The sequence below is a fragment of the Protopterus annectens genome, chromosome 6.part0 (assembly GCF_019279795.1).
Source record: "Protopterus annectens isolate FY-2018-M chromosome 6.part0, PAN1.0, whole genome shotgun sequence".
Taxonomy (NCBI): Eukaryota; Metazoa; Chordata; order Ceratodontiformes; family Protopteridae; genus Protopterus; species Protopterus annectens.
Genome location: NC_056737.1, coordinates 321084551 through 321099986, shown reverse-complemented (window position 1 = coordinate 321099986; position 15436 = coordinate 321084551). Strand labels below are relative to the sequence as shown.

Here is a 15436-nt window from a genome sequence, read left to right as displayed (position 1 = left end):
AAGCTTAGCCAAGTTCTTCCCTTATTTCCACGACCAGCACCTATTACCTCATCCAAGAAGGACACAGGTGGAATCCCTGGGGTGGATTTACAGTTACCCAGCCAGTCGTCCATATTGTGTTTGAAGGGGGCCAATGAGGTGCTCTATTTGACATGAAGTGGGAGTCTGTTCCAAAGGTATGGTAACTTCTGCGAGCCAGTTGTGTCCCTCGAGCAGGTTCTATTAATGTCACATACCAGGTTAAGTTCTTCAGTGCGAGTAGCCATGTACCATTTGACTTAGCGAGATGCAGCATTTCCAATAAAGTCAGGTCAGAGATTGTCTCTGAGTAGTCTGTATGAAACAGAATAAAATGACAGTGATTTTAGACCATCCACATGGGACAGTTGCTGAAGACCTTGAAATTTCCTTGAGGAATCTTTGTGGTCTCTACAATTGCTTCAGGTGCTTGAAATGGTACATACCAAAAGGGTGTTGTACTCAGTTATTGACCTGTTGAGGGAAGTGTATAGGTAGGTTATAACTTCATTTTTTCCTTGAGGCAAAGCCCTTACTTATAAGAGGAACCACAGATAATGCCCTTCTTACCACAGTGGAGACATGGTGGTCAGAGGTAAGGTTGCTGTCACCCTGTGCACCCAGGTGTGTCACCACTGAGTGCATAGTTAAGGCACTATTGATGTGGTAGTTAGCAGAAGCATCTCCCTTACCGAAAGGGACGATAATACATTTTTTGCATTGAATTTAAGGTCATGAATTTGGCACCAATCATTTGTTTGTGTAAGACCCTCTTGTAGGATGTTGACATCATTTGGAGATTCTGTGACCGCTCCCATTTTGCAGTCATCAGCAAACTTGATCAGCCACAGACTTTTAGATTTAGCTTATACTTCGGAGAAATAGATTCCAAACAGTAAAGATCCCAGCACTGATCCCTGTGGAACACCACTAGTTACAGGTCTACTGTTGGAGGTAGGTTCCCCTATTTTGACTATGTAAGTTCTATGAGTGAGCCAGTTAGTGATCCATCTAACAATATGTGGGGTGATACCTAGCTGGGTGAGTTTATCAGTGATGTTTGAGTGGGGGATGGTGTCAAACCCCTTGGCTAAATGTAGGTAGGCTGTATGTGCAGCTTTCCCCTCGTCCAGGGCCTTGGTTATTGTCTCAAAGAAGTCCACCAGGTTTAGCAGATATGATCACTCTCTGACAAATCCAAACTGGTTAGGGTCAAATGTTTGAAGATTTCATGTTATCTTTATTGATAAGGCCATGGTGATTCATTCTGTGACCTTGCAAATAATGCTAGTCAGGCTAATAGGTCTGTAGTTCCCGTGGTCAGTGGAAGCACCACCTTTGTGCAAGGGAATAATGACCGTTTTCCATTCAGCTGGGATGAAACCTGTGCTTAGATTATGATTAGTACCCAATGGTGCTGTTTATTTTTGTTGGAGTCCATGTTGGACTTAGCATGGGATGTTATCAGGTCATTGATTATTATTGGTTATTGATAGTATTGTTATTATTATTGATTGATCAGGTTATTGATGCTGTATTTTCGGCCTTCGAGAGGGTGTTTACAACCCGCTCTTTAACGATACAAGGTATGGGACAGATGGTAGAGATGTCATGGGGTATTGTGGTGAGGACAGGGGAGTGAAGTTTTCACAGAACCTGTCGGCTAACAGGTTAGCTATGTCCACAGGCTCAGTATATGTTGTATCATTAACTACCTGTTCAGCACAAATCTGGGCCTTTCCTTTTATGTTACGGATATAACTAAAGAATGCCTTATGATTGCCTTTAGTTGAGGAAGCTATTTTGGATTCATAGTTTGCTTTGGAGGACTTCACAAGAAGTCTTATTCACTTGTTTAAGTTGAGGAGGGCTTGTTTCTAGATTAGGGCTCACTCACTGCCACCCTTTTACTCTTCAATAGCAATTTCTTCCTCTTATTGTAAAGCCTGTTAATGGCAGTTGTCCACCTCTTTTTTACTCTTCTTTGAGGAGCTTCTTTTGGTCTTATCACGTATGGCCAAGTCAATGCCATTAGTGTAGGTGTTTGTGTAAAGCATTGGTGTAGAACTCTGCATAGTTGCTAGTTTCATCTGGGGTTAGGTGCAGTGAAGCTATTTATACCATCCCGTAAGAGGTTATAATCTGCTTTAAAGAAGTTTCTTTAGTTGCTGCAGGGGGGTCAGGTGTGATAGTTACTTCAGATGAGACAGATTTGTGGTCAGATCTCACCAGGGAAGACCTCACAGTGGGGGTACTACAGTGATCCCCCATATTGGTAAGCTTAAGATCCAAGATGTTGGTACCCCTCGTGTGGGTATCAACCAGCAGGTCCAGGGCACTGGCGTTAACAGGTCGAAGAACCTTTGGTCAAGTGAGTTTGAGCAAGAGCAATTTACCAAGTCAATGAATGAGTAGTTAGTCACCCAAAACCATGGACTCAAGTAGATCCAAATAGGCAAAGTGGGTGTCCTGATTCATGGAGGGGGTCCTGTAGCTGGCAATGACTTGAATAGATGTCCTACCAACAGTTAATTGCACCTGAAGTATCTCCAGGGAATTATACTGTTTAACCAGTCTGGAGGTGTATTTATCTTTATTGAATATTGATAGACCGCCTCCTTTAGTTTTCACGTATTCAGTTTGTGATCTGAACGTGTGGAAGGTGGTGTAACCAGGTATGGCTAGGGTGCTCTCCAAAACCTTGAACCAGGTCTCCGTGACTGCGCAAATGCCTGCTTCTTCCAAGGTGAGGACTGCCTCCAGTGAGTGCATTTTCATGTTAAGACTCCCAGCATTTAGCAACATAACCTTAAGGTTGTTTTTAGATGGAGTTGTTACATCTGGGAATTTTGTCCTATGATCCTATGAAAGCCAGTCCTGTAGTCCTTTCTTGTAGCTGTTGATTTGTAGACTGTATCTGGTGTAGGTCTTCCAGAAGTGGAGCATTCTCGAGTTTCACCTGCTTGCCACTCAGGAAGTCAGTGCTCTGGAGTCTCTCTATTCTGCTTGGTATAGTAGGGTACATGAGAGAAGACGGTGTCTGTTTTTCCCCTCCTTTGGCATGGGTATATCTTTTATTTTTTCCCACTATTCTCACTGATTCTGTGCCTCTTTCCCCAATTCTGGGAAGAAGTGCCGATGATTAATTCTTGTCACCTCTGTTACAGAAAAGGGCATGATCTCAGGCACTTGAGTCCTTGTAGATATGGATAAAGCTGTGTCCAAGAAGCTATTTAGAACTGGGACCTGGCTGCTAATACAGATCCCTTGATTTCCACAGGATGTCCCAGCCTAGGGTCTCAAGAGCGATCGAGGCTGCTAGGAAGTTTCTCTTTCATCAAGCGTGTGCATGTTAGTATAAACTGTGCAATGTGTGAATGTAGTTCCAGTCTTCACCACTCTACCTGGTCATGTTGCTGATAATCGTGTACCTACTCAGTTTATTACTTGGTCCTCTTTCATTCCATTGTCAGATATTTCTGCCCATCATTACTTTGTGGAGTGCAAAATTGAGACCCATTACTTGCCGGTCATACAGTCAGTGAAGGAATTTATCTCTATTGTACTTTTAAGAATCCCATCTCTTGCACGAACTTGACCTTCTTGATTGATAGGGTTGCTTATATGCCTTTTGAGCCTGCCAGATTGGCAGCATTACTAGAAGACAGACCAGCTATTTGTTTTCCCCTCCCCAGTGCAGGAAAGGCTTACAACTGCCAACCAAACCAGGCCTTCCAAGTGGATTGCCAACTGCATTTTCTTTTGCTGTCAAGTAGTAGTTTACCTGCTGGTGGAAATTATCAAAGCCCACACTACAAGTGGAGTGTCTGTTTCCATTGTAGATACTTGCACAGTGACCAGCTTGGTCTTTTTTACACTTCTTCGTCAAACAGTATTGTCTCAGTCATGACTTCAGGAGTCAACTATGAACTGACTACTTTGATTCAGCTTTCTTAGTCCTTGGGTTGTACTCTAGCTTCTTCTACTATGGCCCGTAAAGGAGAGGCTTTGGATGTAGTAATGCATATAGGGTCTTTCATTACTGCTTAAGTCATAACAGATATGTTCATGCAGTAGCAGTTGATTTAAGAAATATGACCCTCCTTGATCGTTTAAGAATGCCCTCCTTCCATCTCCATGCAAGTGTGTAACTTCCATCCTGCCTTAGCTGTTAGAGCCCTTGTAAATCCAGCAGTACTTGTCCTCAAACATAGTTCTTGACTTTTAGGAAGGTAGTTGGCATAATATAGCAGGTTCTGGATAAGCACACTTACATAGCTGGCATGTAGTGTTAGTGTGTATTGATATGGAGAGTGCACACCCCAAGCATGTGATGATCTATAATGTTACTGAATTCTGATTAGTCAAAGGAGTAAACCAAACCAAGTGTTCAGGAAGTAAAGTCTTCTTGTACATTAGCTGATGTGATAAGAGCAGATCTGTTATTTATATAATTAAAGTAGCATAATTTGAGGTGAGAAGGAAACTGTTCTGAGAATTGAGCTCTTTCTCCTTGAAGTTATGATTTTTGGATTGGCTTTACAGTAGCAAATATAGCCTTAGAAACATTTTGTCATAACCTTATAGGTAAGTACGTAGCTAGCTGCCTTTCAGGTCATTTTAAGCCTAGCTAATTTCCCTTCAAAGGCGACCTTGATTAGAAGCTGCTTTTAGTCTAAACTGCTGATGTATGTTATACAATGTATATGTATTTTAAGGAAGAGCATGTTATTCTTAAAGCATTTTTCCTTTTTTTAATTCTTTTAATAGTCTGACGATCGGTTACAAGTGTATGGAGGTCACACAGACATGATAATGTGTATGGCTATTCACAAGAGCATGGTATGTTTTACGTGTATTCTGGCATTATTTAATTATTAAATGTAGGTTTGTTGAACACTGCAATACTTGAGATTTCATGTAACAATCTTTGAAGACAGGTTCTACAAATTGATTCTCAAAGTATTAAATCGTTTAGAGCTTTTCACTTGAGGTGCGTTAGTGGACTAGCTAAAATGTTATGCACTGTTTTGTTGATTTATCAGCTGTGATTTCAGGCTTGATGTAATCGCTCATTTTGTCTACACTGCAGTTTTGCAAGTATGTATTCTGAATTGCACATACTTTCCTGATTCTCAGATTTGAAATTAATAACATGATATATGGCGAGGTCTTCCACAATAGCCTTTTATTGTGTATTATACAATGACAGGACATTGACATTGAAAAAAGTGTACACTGTTTGGTCATCCCACCCATCGTACCTGTTGTAAACCAAGCATATACCAATATAAAAAAGTCTAGTTGCCCGGACTTAAGGCTTTGTAGTTTTCTTGAGCAAAGAGATCGAGAGGTAGGTACGGAGAGCAGAGAAAATATAAGGAAAATCAGTTATGTTACACAAAACTAAAGAAACGTACCTGATTTTTCTTGTATTTTTGCCTTCTCTAGGACCTCTAAACTGTCCAAATTTCACAGTTTCTTTAGAAAAGGGGGGGGGGCAGCAACAGAGATCTTCCCATCTCTGTTCTTGCTCTCCAAAGCACTGATGTACTGCATAAGCATGGGAACATAAGTCCCATATGCATGCGCAGTGCATCAACAAAGCCATGGGATGCGGAAACAAAGCAGGAGAATGTGATAGTGCCATTGTACAAAGACATTATTTAAGAGTTTGAAAGTTAAGTAGTTTTTTCTTAAATGTCATTGTATAATAGCAATAACCACTGAGTATGATCTATTGAAGATTTACCCATGGTTGCCTTTGTTTTATCATGAGAGTGAGTGGGTAAATCTGGGTCTATATCATTTATGCTGAATGGGTATTTGAGTACCCATTCAACAAAATGTCATAGACCCAGTAAATCTTCAGTATACCCCACCCAGTCGATGGTTATTGCTATATTAATTCTGTGAAACTTAATATAGCCTGTTTTTGGCAAATTTGGTCAGAGCAGTAAATGGTGAGTGAGTAGTCGGTGAAATGACTTTCAGCTTTATTATTTTAGATTAAGAAACAAAACATATTCAATTTACACATCCCTCAAAGTGTGCAGTTTAATATTGTCTTCTGTAGTTGCTGACATAAATACTTCAACTTCTTTATTTGCTTATAAAAGTAAAGTTGATTAGAAGCTTATATCAGTTTTTCTTTTTTTGAAGGATTACAGTATTATTAGCATGACTATGCAAGTCTCCCATTCACTGAACCCATAGTGCTGTTGGTTTTGTGGAAAATCACATACTGCAGTTTTCCTGTGCTTGAGGAAGAGTTCTCTGAAGTCTGCATAGAATGTAAAATAGCTGCAGATGCTTCCATGTGAAAATCCTAATCCTTCTGGACTTTGTTGCATACTTGCTTAACAGTACAGATGTCCTTGCACTGTTCCTTTCTATAATGTGTTTCTGTTCTCAGTCATTTCTAACCTAATTTAATTCATTCTTAGTTGTCATGCAGTATTTTAAAAGGGATAATTTGCATGCATATAAAAGCAGATTCTGTTCTAGACTCAACCAGATCTGGACTTTCCCTTAGAACTCCCTGTCTCTTTCTGTTTGCCTATACTCTGCTTATCAGTCCCTGGTAGGGAAGGCAGCACTCCAGACTTCTGTTTGGCTTCATCCATCTCTTACATTTTGTTCCATAGTTATTTGCTGCCAGTATCTTGGTTCCTTTGCTAATTTTTCTCATATCAGTTCCAGCCTCTCCACTTGTCTTTTGTGCCCCTTCTTGCAGTCATCTGCATTGGCAGTCTTTTTTCGTCTCATATTAACTTAGTTCAAAGAATATTTTGCTTTTTTATAAATATATTATATATAGTTGATGGGCGGCCATGGTGGTGTAGCAGTTAGCGTTGTCGCCTCACAGCAAGAGGTTCCATGGTTCGATCCTCGGCTGGGGTGCCTACTGTGCGGAGTCTGCATGTCCTCCCTGTTTTTGCGTGGATTTCCTCCGGGTGCTCCGATTTCCTCCCACATCCCAAAGACATGCTGTAGCTGGACTGGACACAGTAAATTGGCACTAGATTTGAGTGCGTGTGTCCGCCTTCTGAAAAAGGTTGGGCGCCGGGCTGGCAACTCAACACCGTAAAACTCCACTGCCAATCATGAGCAGACATGTGATCCGCTGTGGCGACCCCTAACCGGGATAAGCCGAAAGAAGAAGATTATATATAGTTGATGGTTCTTATCCTTAAGGGCCTACATCCAAAATTCCTATGCCCTTTATTTCATGAGTAGCAAACAGCCCCCCTTTCATCATCATGCCTGTTCACTTTGATTAATAACCTAATTGGGCTGCATTTATAAGCCTTAACTGTGCATCTCTGAAGAATCCGTTTGAGTCAGATAATCCTAAACCATCTGATTCTGTAGGGAGAATCAATTTATCCAAATTAACTCTGCTCCTCTTCCTCTGCCAAGTAATTTTTTTGACTGTAGTGATCCCTTCTGAAGAAATGTCGAGTTTCCCTAATAACTCTGGAGTAAATTTCTTCTTTTCTTTTTAGCAGGTAAGTGAGAAAGTTCCAGTACCTCGTTTTTTACTTCATTGCCTTGTATAGTTGTCTTAATTTTTATTGCTGCATAATCTGAAAAAAAGTACTGAATGTGTTTCAAAGCTTTCATTTAAGCATCCAGGCTGCAGTGATATTTAATTTCTTTCCAGTTTAGCCCAGTTATTTTACCCTCAGAAATAATATGTATATGTAGTTTGAGCTCCTGGTAGCAAATGTGCATCTTCCATTCTAAATATTTTCAATTATTTCCACAGAAATCTAGTCTTTTGTTACAAGGTTTACCTTCTAAATCCCCCTGGTAGGCCTTCACTTTTGCAAATCAGGTTCCAGTCTCCCCACCCATTAGTAATATTTGTTCCGTTTCTCACAAAATTCTCTGAAGCTCTGCAATAGTAGTTTTATGGGCCTGTGTAATCTTCCTTCCCTGCCAGGAACTCATCACCACAAATCTACCATTATTATCTTTCTTCTCTCTTCTATCATTGTTGGATCCTCTTTCACAGTCATTACTACTCCCCCTTTTCGTTTGGCTCTGATACACTTGTATCCATTCTGAAGTCATTTCTTTTCCAAGTTTGCATACTCATTTTTATCCATATGTCTCTCCTGTAACATTGCTATTTGCAGCCTACACTTCTTAATATAATTCAGTACTTGTTGCCTTTGTCCATATTTGCAATTCCATTGACTTTCAGTGATAAAATTGATAAGGCATTCACTGTAAATAGAATTTATTCCTTTGACATCTTGTACATGACAGTTCTTTTGAATGTCTTCCCAACTTGCAAATTAACATGTACAGACTAATGCTTGTCTGGTTGGTCTTATACCAGTTGCTGCGTCTCATCTCTCTATGAACCTATGTCACACTTACAGTTTTGATTGTGTACTTTCATGAAATTAATGCAGTTCGTTCCTTCCAGTTTTTCTGGTGTAGCAGAAAATCTCAAGATGCCCTTCTATTCCTATGTTGCAGTATTCTTAATGTGGGATTCCCCGCCTCAGGCTGGCTGCTGTAGGTGTGTGGGACGTCACACATAGGGCCATAAACCAGAGACCTTAAATGTGACGTCTGCACGCACAGACTTCAGAACTTTTCAGCCACAGTCGACAGTCACATCAATCACTTTGCTCTTTTACTTAAAGATGTCTAAAGTGAAGTACTCTGTTGGGGATTTTGGGTTTATTTTGCTTGAACTTGGTTTGCTGTACTTACAGTTAGCCGATATCAGCTAAGAAGGGCAAATGCCGATGAGGATGCCAAATATCACACAAGGATATGCACGGCTGCTGCGTTTTCTGCCTAGGCCAAGAACACGTCCACACCACTTGTGCTATTTGTCAGTCTTTTGTACCCAGGAACCCCCCGTAGCCATCTGGCTGCCCTTAACCTATACTTAGAAAGCCAGAGGCTCAAAAAACTAGTGCTCAAGATGGATCCCGAATCGGCCGCTCCAGTGGAACCACCACAGAAAAAGGCCAAGGTTTCTAGGCCTACTTCCTCTGCCTGTCCACCATCTGATGTCCCACCAGCTTCGAATTTAGGAGTTGAGGGACGTCCGATAGAACTGTCTACTTCGCCTCCCCTCGAGGAAGCCACTTCAGAAGTAACGGCCAGGCCATCCACTGAGATGACAGACATTGTTCTCTACTGAGGTCGAAGGGGAACCAGATATCGTCAGATTACTGACTGGGATGCCACTGCATGAAGCCCCTACTGTTTCCCAGGCTCCTGAACCCAGGCCCTCTCCAAGAACTACGCCTTTAAAAAGGAAACAGAAAAGAAAGCACCAGACTGCATCTTCTGAAGGAGTCCCAGACTGGCAGTCTTTCACCAGCAACTTGATGCAAGTCTTCATGGCCCTTAGGCCCATGGCCTCTTCCCCCGCCACCATTCTAGTGGTGCTCAGTACTAGGCCTACCTCTGCCATTTCTCTCCCTTTGCCTACTGCCCAGGAAGGGGAAGAAGAACAGGAACATTACTATTCATCCTCTGATGAATCAATCTCTTATTCCTCTCAGATTACCTCCCCACTTGAATATTATTCCCCAGATGTGGAATCCATAGAAGGGGAGACTCCACCAGAGGATATCACCTTTGGGGAGACCATCACAAAGATGAAAGAATACTTTAAATGGGACACTTCCAAAATGACTGACACACAAAGGAGGTACTTTGAATTACTCCAAGTGTAATTTCCCTCACCTTCAGCCATCCCACCAGTCATTTCTGCCTACCTTGATGCCTTTACCTCAGCATCAAAAAACCCAGACTCACAACCACCAGGCCCCTAAGAGACCTGACAAGTTCTATAAAGTTCCAGATCAAACATTTCTAGTAAAACCACCTCTGCCAGACCCTGCTGTAATTGCTGTATTCCCTAACAAGCAATCTAGATTGATTCCTTCACTATCTCGTCTGCCTACTGATAAGGATAGCAAAAACATGGACAGGATAGGAAAGAGGGTTTATTGCTCCTCCACCCTAGCCTTCAGAGCTATCAACTATCAAACCCATATGATAAAATATGCATTGGACCCAGTATGAAAAGCCACTACTCTTCTATCTTCCACCCCTGACTGCCCTACCAAAACTGCAATAGCATGTAAAAACTGTCCCTGGCTTCTCAGGTAGCCAGACATTCTATTAGATGCCGTTATGATGCAGCAGAGGCCTCTGCATGGTTTGCAGCTGCTTCTGCATCAGTACTCCGCAGATACTCTTGGCTATGCCTCCAACCACTACCAGAGGATTTCAAGTCTAAAATCCTAGACACCTCTTTAGACCACAACCTACTGTTTGGTAAATTAGTCTGCAGACCTTTTCAAAAACCTGCAAAGAAAAAAGTAAAGAGCTTCAAGACAACAGGCACTTGCTTATTTCTCCCATCCCTAAATACTACAGAAATTATCCTGCCAAGACTACCTTTGTCAGGAGCCCCCCCCCCCCAAACCTTTCAGCTACCCCTTTCTCTTCCAGGCATAGGAGAGGAACCAGGAGGCAAACCTCCTCCTCCTCCAGACCAGTTGTCTCACAATCCAGTCAAAGGCAGCCCTTTCAAGATAGAAGTGGACCCAACAATGCGTGACTGCCTTGCTCACCTCCCCTTGTCAGCACGCCTCACCCACTTCCTCCCTGTTTGGAAATCCATCACATCAGACAGCTGGGTGCTGGCAGTAATTCAAAATGGATATTTCCTTTCCTGGAAGGAAAAGCTCCTTCCAAGGGGCATTCCTTTTCCTCCCAAAAATCAATCCCTTACATATACTGCAAGACCTTCTGACCTTAGGAACTATAGAACCTGTTCCTCGAGGACAGGAAGGAAAAGGCTTCTACTCGAGACTTTTTCTGGTCCCCAAAAAACCTTGGAGACCAATACTAGATCTGTCCTTTCTAAACCTATTCCTTAAATGTTCCATAATTCAGGATGATATCCCTTCAAAGTCTACTACCATTACTGCCAGCCCAAGCCTTTATGGCCACACTAGATCTAAAGGAAGCTTATCTTCATATCCCCGTAAAACCATCCCACAGAAATTTCTTGTGTTTCACTGGGCCCTGCTCTGAGTTTCAATTTACAGCCTTGCCCTTTGGTTTATCTACTGCACCCAGGGTGTTTACAAAATGCCTACCCCCAGGTATAGCCTTTTGCAGAACCAAAGGTGTTCAAATCTATCCTTACCTAGATGGCATTCCCATTCTAGCAGAAACAGAGGACACCCTTCAAAACTATCTGAGGTTCACCACTTCCCTGCTTCAAAGCTTGGAATTCACCCTCAACATCCAAAAATCATCCTTTACCACCCAGCAAGACAAAATCTTTCTGGGCTGCAGGACATGTGGGCTTTCCTCCCTCAGGACAAAGTTCTTTCTCTCTCCACTCACTTCCAAAGCATATTAAGAAGGGTGTCAGAGTTAAAAAATCTAATGGCCTGCTCTCCCTACCTACCTTCCACAAGGATAGGATAACCCTATGTACTAACCCTTCTTTCATACCTAAAGTGGTCAACAAACTGTCCCTAAACCAGTCCATTCACCTGACCACTTTCTTCCCCTCTCCAACCAATGACAGGGAGAGGATACTCCATTCCCTGGATGTGCACAGACAACTACGGTTTTATCTAGACATAACTAAGTCCATCAGAAAGTCTAACAAACTCTTTGTATCCTTCCACCCTAGGGCCCAGGGCAAGGCAGTCTCCAAACAAACCATTTCCTGTTGGATTAGGAAAACTGTTTACATCTGTTACTGCTACCACGGCAAGCACTTACCCCAGGGAGTAAGAGTTCATTCTGTCAGGGGCTTAGCAACCTCCAAATCCTTCCCCAAAGGCCTGGACACAGCCTCCATCCTGGAAGCAGCCACCTGTTCCACCATTCACACCTTTGCCAGACACTACAAATTGGACCACATATCCAGACCCCCCGAGCAGGGTTTGCTAGAGCAATCCTGCAGAGTTTTGTGGAATCAGCTACATCTACCTCCACCCTTCCCTCTAATTAAGCTGTGGTACTCTTCCACACTAAGAATACTGCAACATAGGAATAGAAGGATGTAGAATAGTTGTGTAAAATCTTACCATAACCATAGTTGTCCTTCTCTTCCATGTTTCAGTATCCCCCCCCCCCTTTTTTTTGTTAATACTATTGACCGGTCTAAAGGGCACTCTGAACCACTACCTTAGACTAGGGTAAGACTAGCCAGCATATGACACTTCGCACCTCTGGTTGACATCACTTGTTACTCCCTATGGGACTGTCCGACTGGGCATTTAAATTCTGAGGTCTGTGCGTGCAGACATCACATTTAAAGTCTCTGGTTTATGGCCCTACGTGTGACGTCCATACACCTACTGCAGCCAGGCTTAAGCTTTTGTATAGGAGCCAACGGTCGGGTCGCCTGAGGTGGGTAATTCCACACTAAGAATACTGCAACATGGAAGAGAAGGACATCTATGGTTATGGTAAGATTTTACATAACTATTCTTATTATTTGTATGTTCTGTCCTTTAACTCTACTGTTTTTTATGAAACAGTTCTTCTTGAGAAATGTCATATTCAGCCAGTCTTTGCATCATTTCAGCCTCTGATTTCTTCAGTTTTATTAGCTCATTTGATAAGGCAATAAAAACTTAAGTCTTTCCAGCTTTTTGCCATTTGAATTTTTTTTTTTTTGTATACCTTTGGTGTCTCACTTATTTTAAACACCTCTGAATGCATTTGATTTATTTTTCCTCCATATTGCTAGAAGCAGTCTCTTGGACCAGAACTGAATCCCAAACTGCTTTTAGCTGAACAGCTTCAGGGTTCTCCTGCTGCAGAGTATGTTTTTTTTTTTTTAAGTTGATTTTCTCTTGCTTTTTCCAGATTGTTTCTTTGCTTTGTATCCAGACTGTGTTGTGATTAACCAGAAACTGATTTTTTTTTACCCAAATTGATTGTTTTTACTAGCTTTCCCCCACAGGTTTTCATTTCATATTGGAAAAAGTCTAATCAACCTGTTGATCAGTGTTCAGCTGTCTTAAAAGTCTCATAGTTGTACCACTTGTGCTGTGAGGCAATGTACGTCTGGCAGTGGTCCATTGGCAGTGGGATCTCTGTTTCAAAACCATTCATAGCCCGGGGAAATGAATGAGTTGGTAGACTGTCAGAGCCACTTCTGTAGTCCTTTCTTGAAACTGCTTTTTCAGAAGATATGAAGAATTGGGTGCCTCTGCAGCTGAGTATTCCAGACATAAAGAAGAATGAATATTTCCGCAGCTGTTGTCCCTTTCTCCCAAGATGTAGCTTACTGAATTGACATTTGTACTGTGCACAAAGACATGTTTTTCTTCAGTTTTGCCTGTTACGATTGTAGTAGGCTAAGCTGTAATCTACTGGCTCAGAATAGTTAAGTGGATCTGAGGGGGCACACAATTGTCTGACATACAAACTGCTATTCAAGAAATGCCAGCAAATGTTTTGCTAGTTTTTTCTTACCTTTGCTACTCATTGTTTCGGTCATCAAGGGAAGATAGTTCTCTCGCATATTTTATGAGATGCACTTGTTCCTGCAACCCTTTGTCTTTTGCCTTGTTCTGAATATGAGAACCTAACAGAAAAGAACTAGGTGAATACATGGTTATTGGATGAAATAACCCACCACACACACACACACACACACACACACACACACACACACCCCACACACCTTCCCCTTTAAGTTTGATCTTGCCTGTGTTGGCAATGATTAGTCAGTTGCTGAAGCATTTTCCTTCGTGTAGTCAGCTCACTGCAGACAGATGTCTGCCACGCCAGTCTGCAAAAGAAGGAACAGGAGTGCCACACTGCATCCCTTGGTCTTGGGGAGAGCACAGTCTATACCAGGCATTGTTCATACGAGTCACCTTAATGTCTGATTTCAGTTTGGCATTTGCTGGCAGCATTAAAAGAAATTCATTTTGTGACCTAATAGCCAGACTTCTAGAACATGATTGTTTAAAAATAAGTCGGTATATCTGTTAATATTTCTTTTTTTTTAAAATGCTTACTATCGAGCATAGCATCCAGGAAGGACTTGAAAGAAAAAGCAGGAGAATAGCAGCTTTGTCTTTCTGATAGCATATGCACAACAAGGGAGGTGAGGAGTCTGTATGAATTATTGTGCAAAGTGGAGAAGGTAATGAAGAGTAAGGATTGTGTAGAATTAAGTTACCACGGAGGCTGACAGTCATGTAATCCCAACCTGGCTCTGGAACAGGATGTGGAGAAATAGTCATTATGCTAACCATTCTGGGTGTAGATGTTCTTCGTGTTTCACTGTTGCAGTCATCACACTTGGGTTTTCTGCCTGCAGGTAGCCCTCAGTCGACCAGAGTACCAGAAACTTGGTATTTATTGTTGCTGTCGCTTCAGTACTGACGTCAGGTCGTCAGGGGTTTAAAAACAAGCAGCCAGCGCCATTGCATTAGTCTTTCTTACCGAGGAGCCCGAAGCAGAAGCAGTTTGCACGAGTGCCGGTCGGCCACTACCTGAGTTTTCATTTCCGAATTGAATCATCCTGAAGTCTTCTAAAGCTAAGTACCCCATTGGGGATCCTTTTTTCTTGCTCTAACCGATGTCAGAAAAAGTTAACAATTGTCTCGCCTGTGGAAAGCAAATACCACACCGAGACTTCCATTCTTACTGCGTCACCTGTTTAGGCCCAGACCACGACATACCTCGTTGTCGGTTTTGTACTTTGATCAACGCCTAAACTATTCATCATCGGGCCCTTATTGTCACTGTCGATCTCCGTATTCCGAAATGGCTTTGGTAAGCCATCCGACCACCGATCTTCTGAAAAAACATAAAGATAAAGACAGAGACAGACCGCACAGGTCCAAAACTGCTGACGATGCTTCCGTTAAGCTAGTCGTCAGTTCTTCAGTACTCAGTGAGGCGCTTTCGCAGCCCCTGATGCCCGCTTTGATGGATTCGCAGGCCACTACCGAGACCCGTTCGGAGTCTGGTATGCCGCAAGACTGTTCAACTATGGAACCTGTGGATATCTCTGCCTTGGATGGGTCCAGAGCCACTGTGCAGGCACGGGCATCCGAGGAAGTTCTTCGCATTACCGATATTCAACACAAACTGACAACTTCTTTTGCATCTTCAGTTCTGTCTAAAACTACCGAGTTTCTAAGGCCAAGAGTATGCACTACGCCTAAAACAACAATGACCTAAACTCAAGCAACCTGCTTTCTTGCTACAACATCAAATGCTTAAAATGGCAGAAGACCTGATTATGCTGATTAGGGGAAGCCAGCCTTCTCCTGCTGAGAGAAAAAACAACCTGTCCCCAGCAGCTTTAACTGATTAAGAATCCTACTCTTTGGTTTCTGAATATGAAGACATGTCTTTATCTGCTTATGATGATTCA

General features: G+C 42.2%; 1 protein-coding gene across 1 annotated transcript in view; it reads left to right on the top strand.

The window, feature by feature from the left end:
- The window catches only part of ZNF106 (zinc finger protein 106), a 2006671-nt gene that overhangs the window by 1688567 nt on the left and 302668 nt on the right, over positions 1-15436 (top strand). The window contains exon 19 of the mRNA XM_044074076.1: positions 4789-4860. Within this exon, the coding sequence (XP_043930011.1) occupies positions 4789-4860 (72 nt within the window). The remainder of the gene's footprint in view (positions 1-4788; positions 4861-15436) is intronic.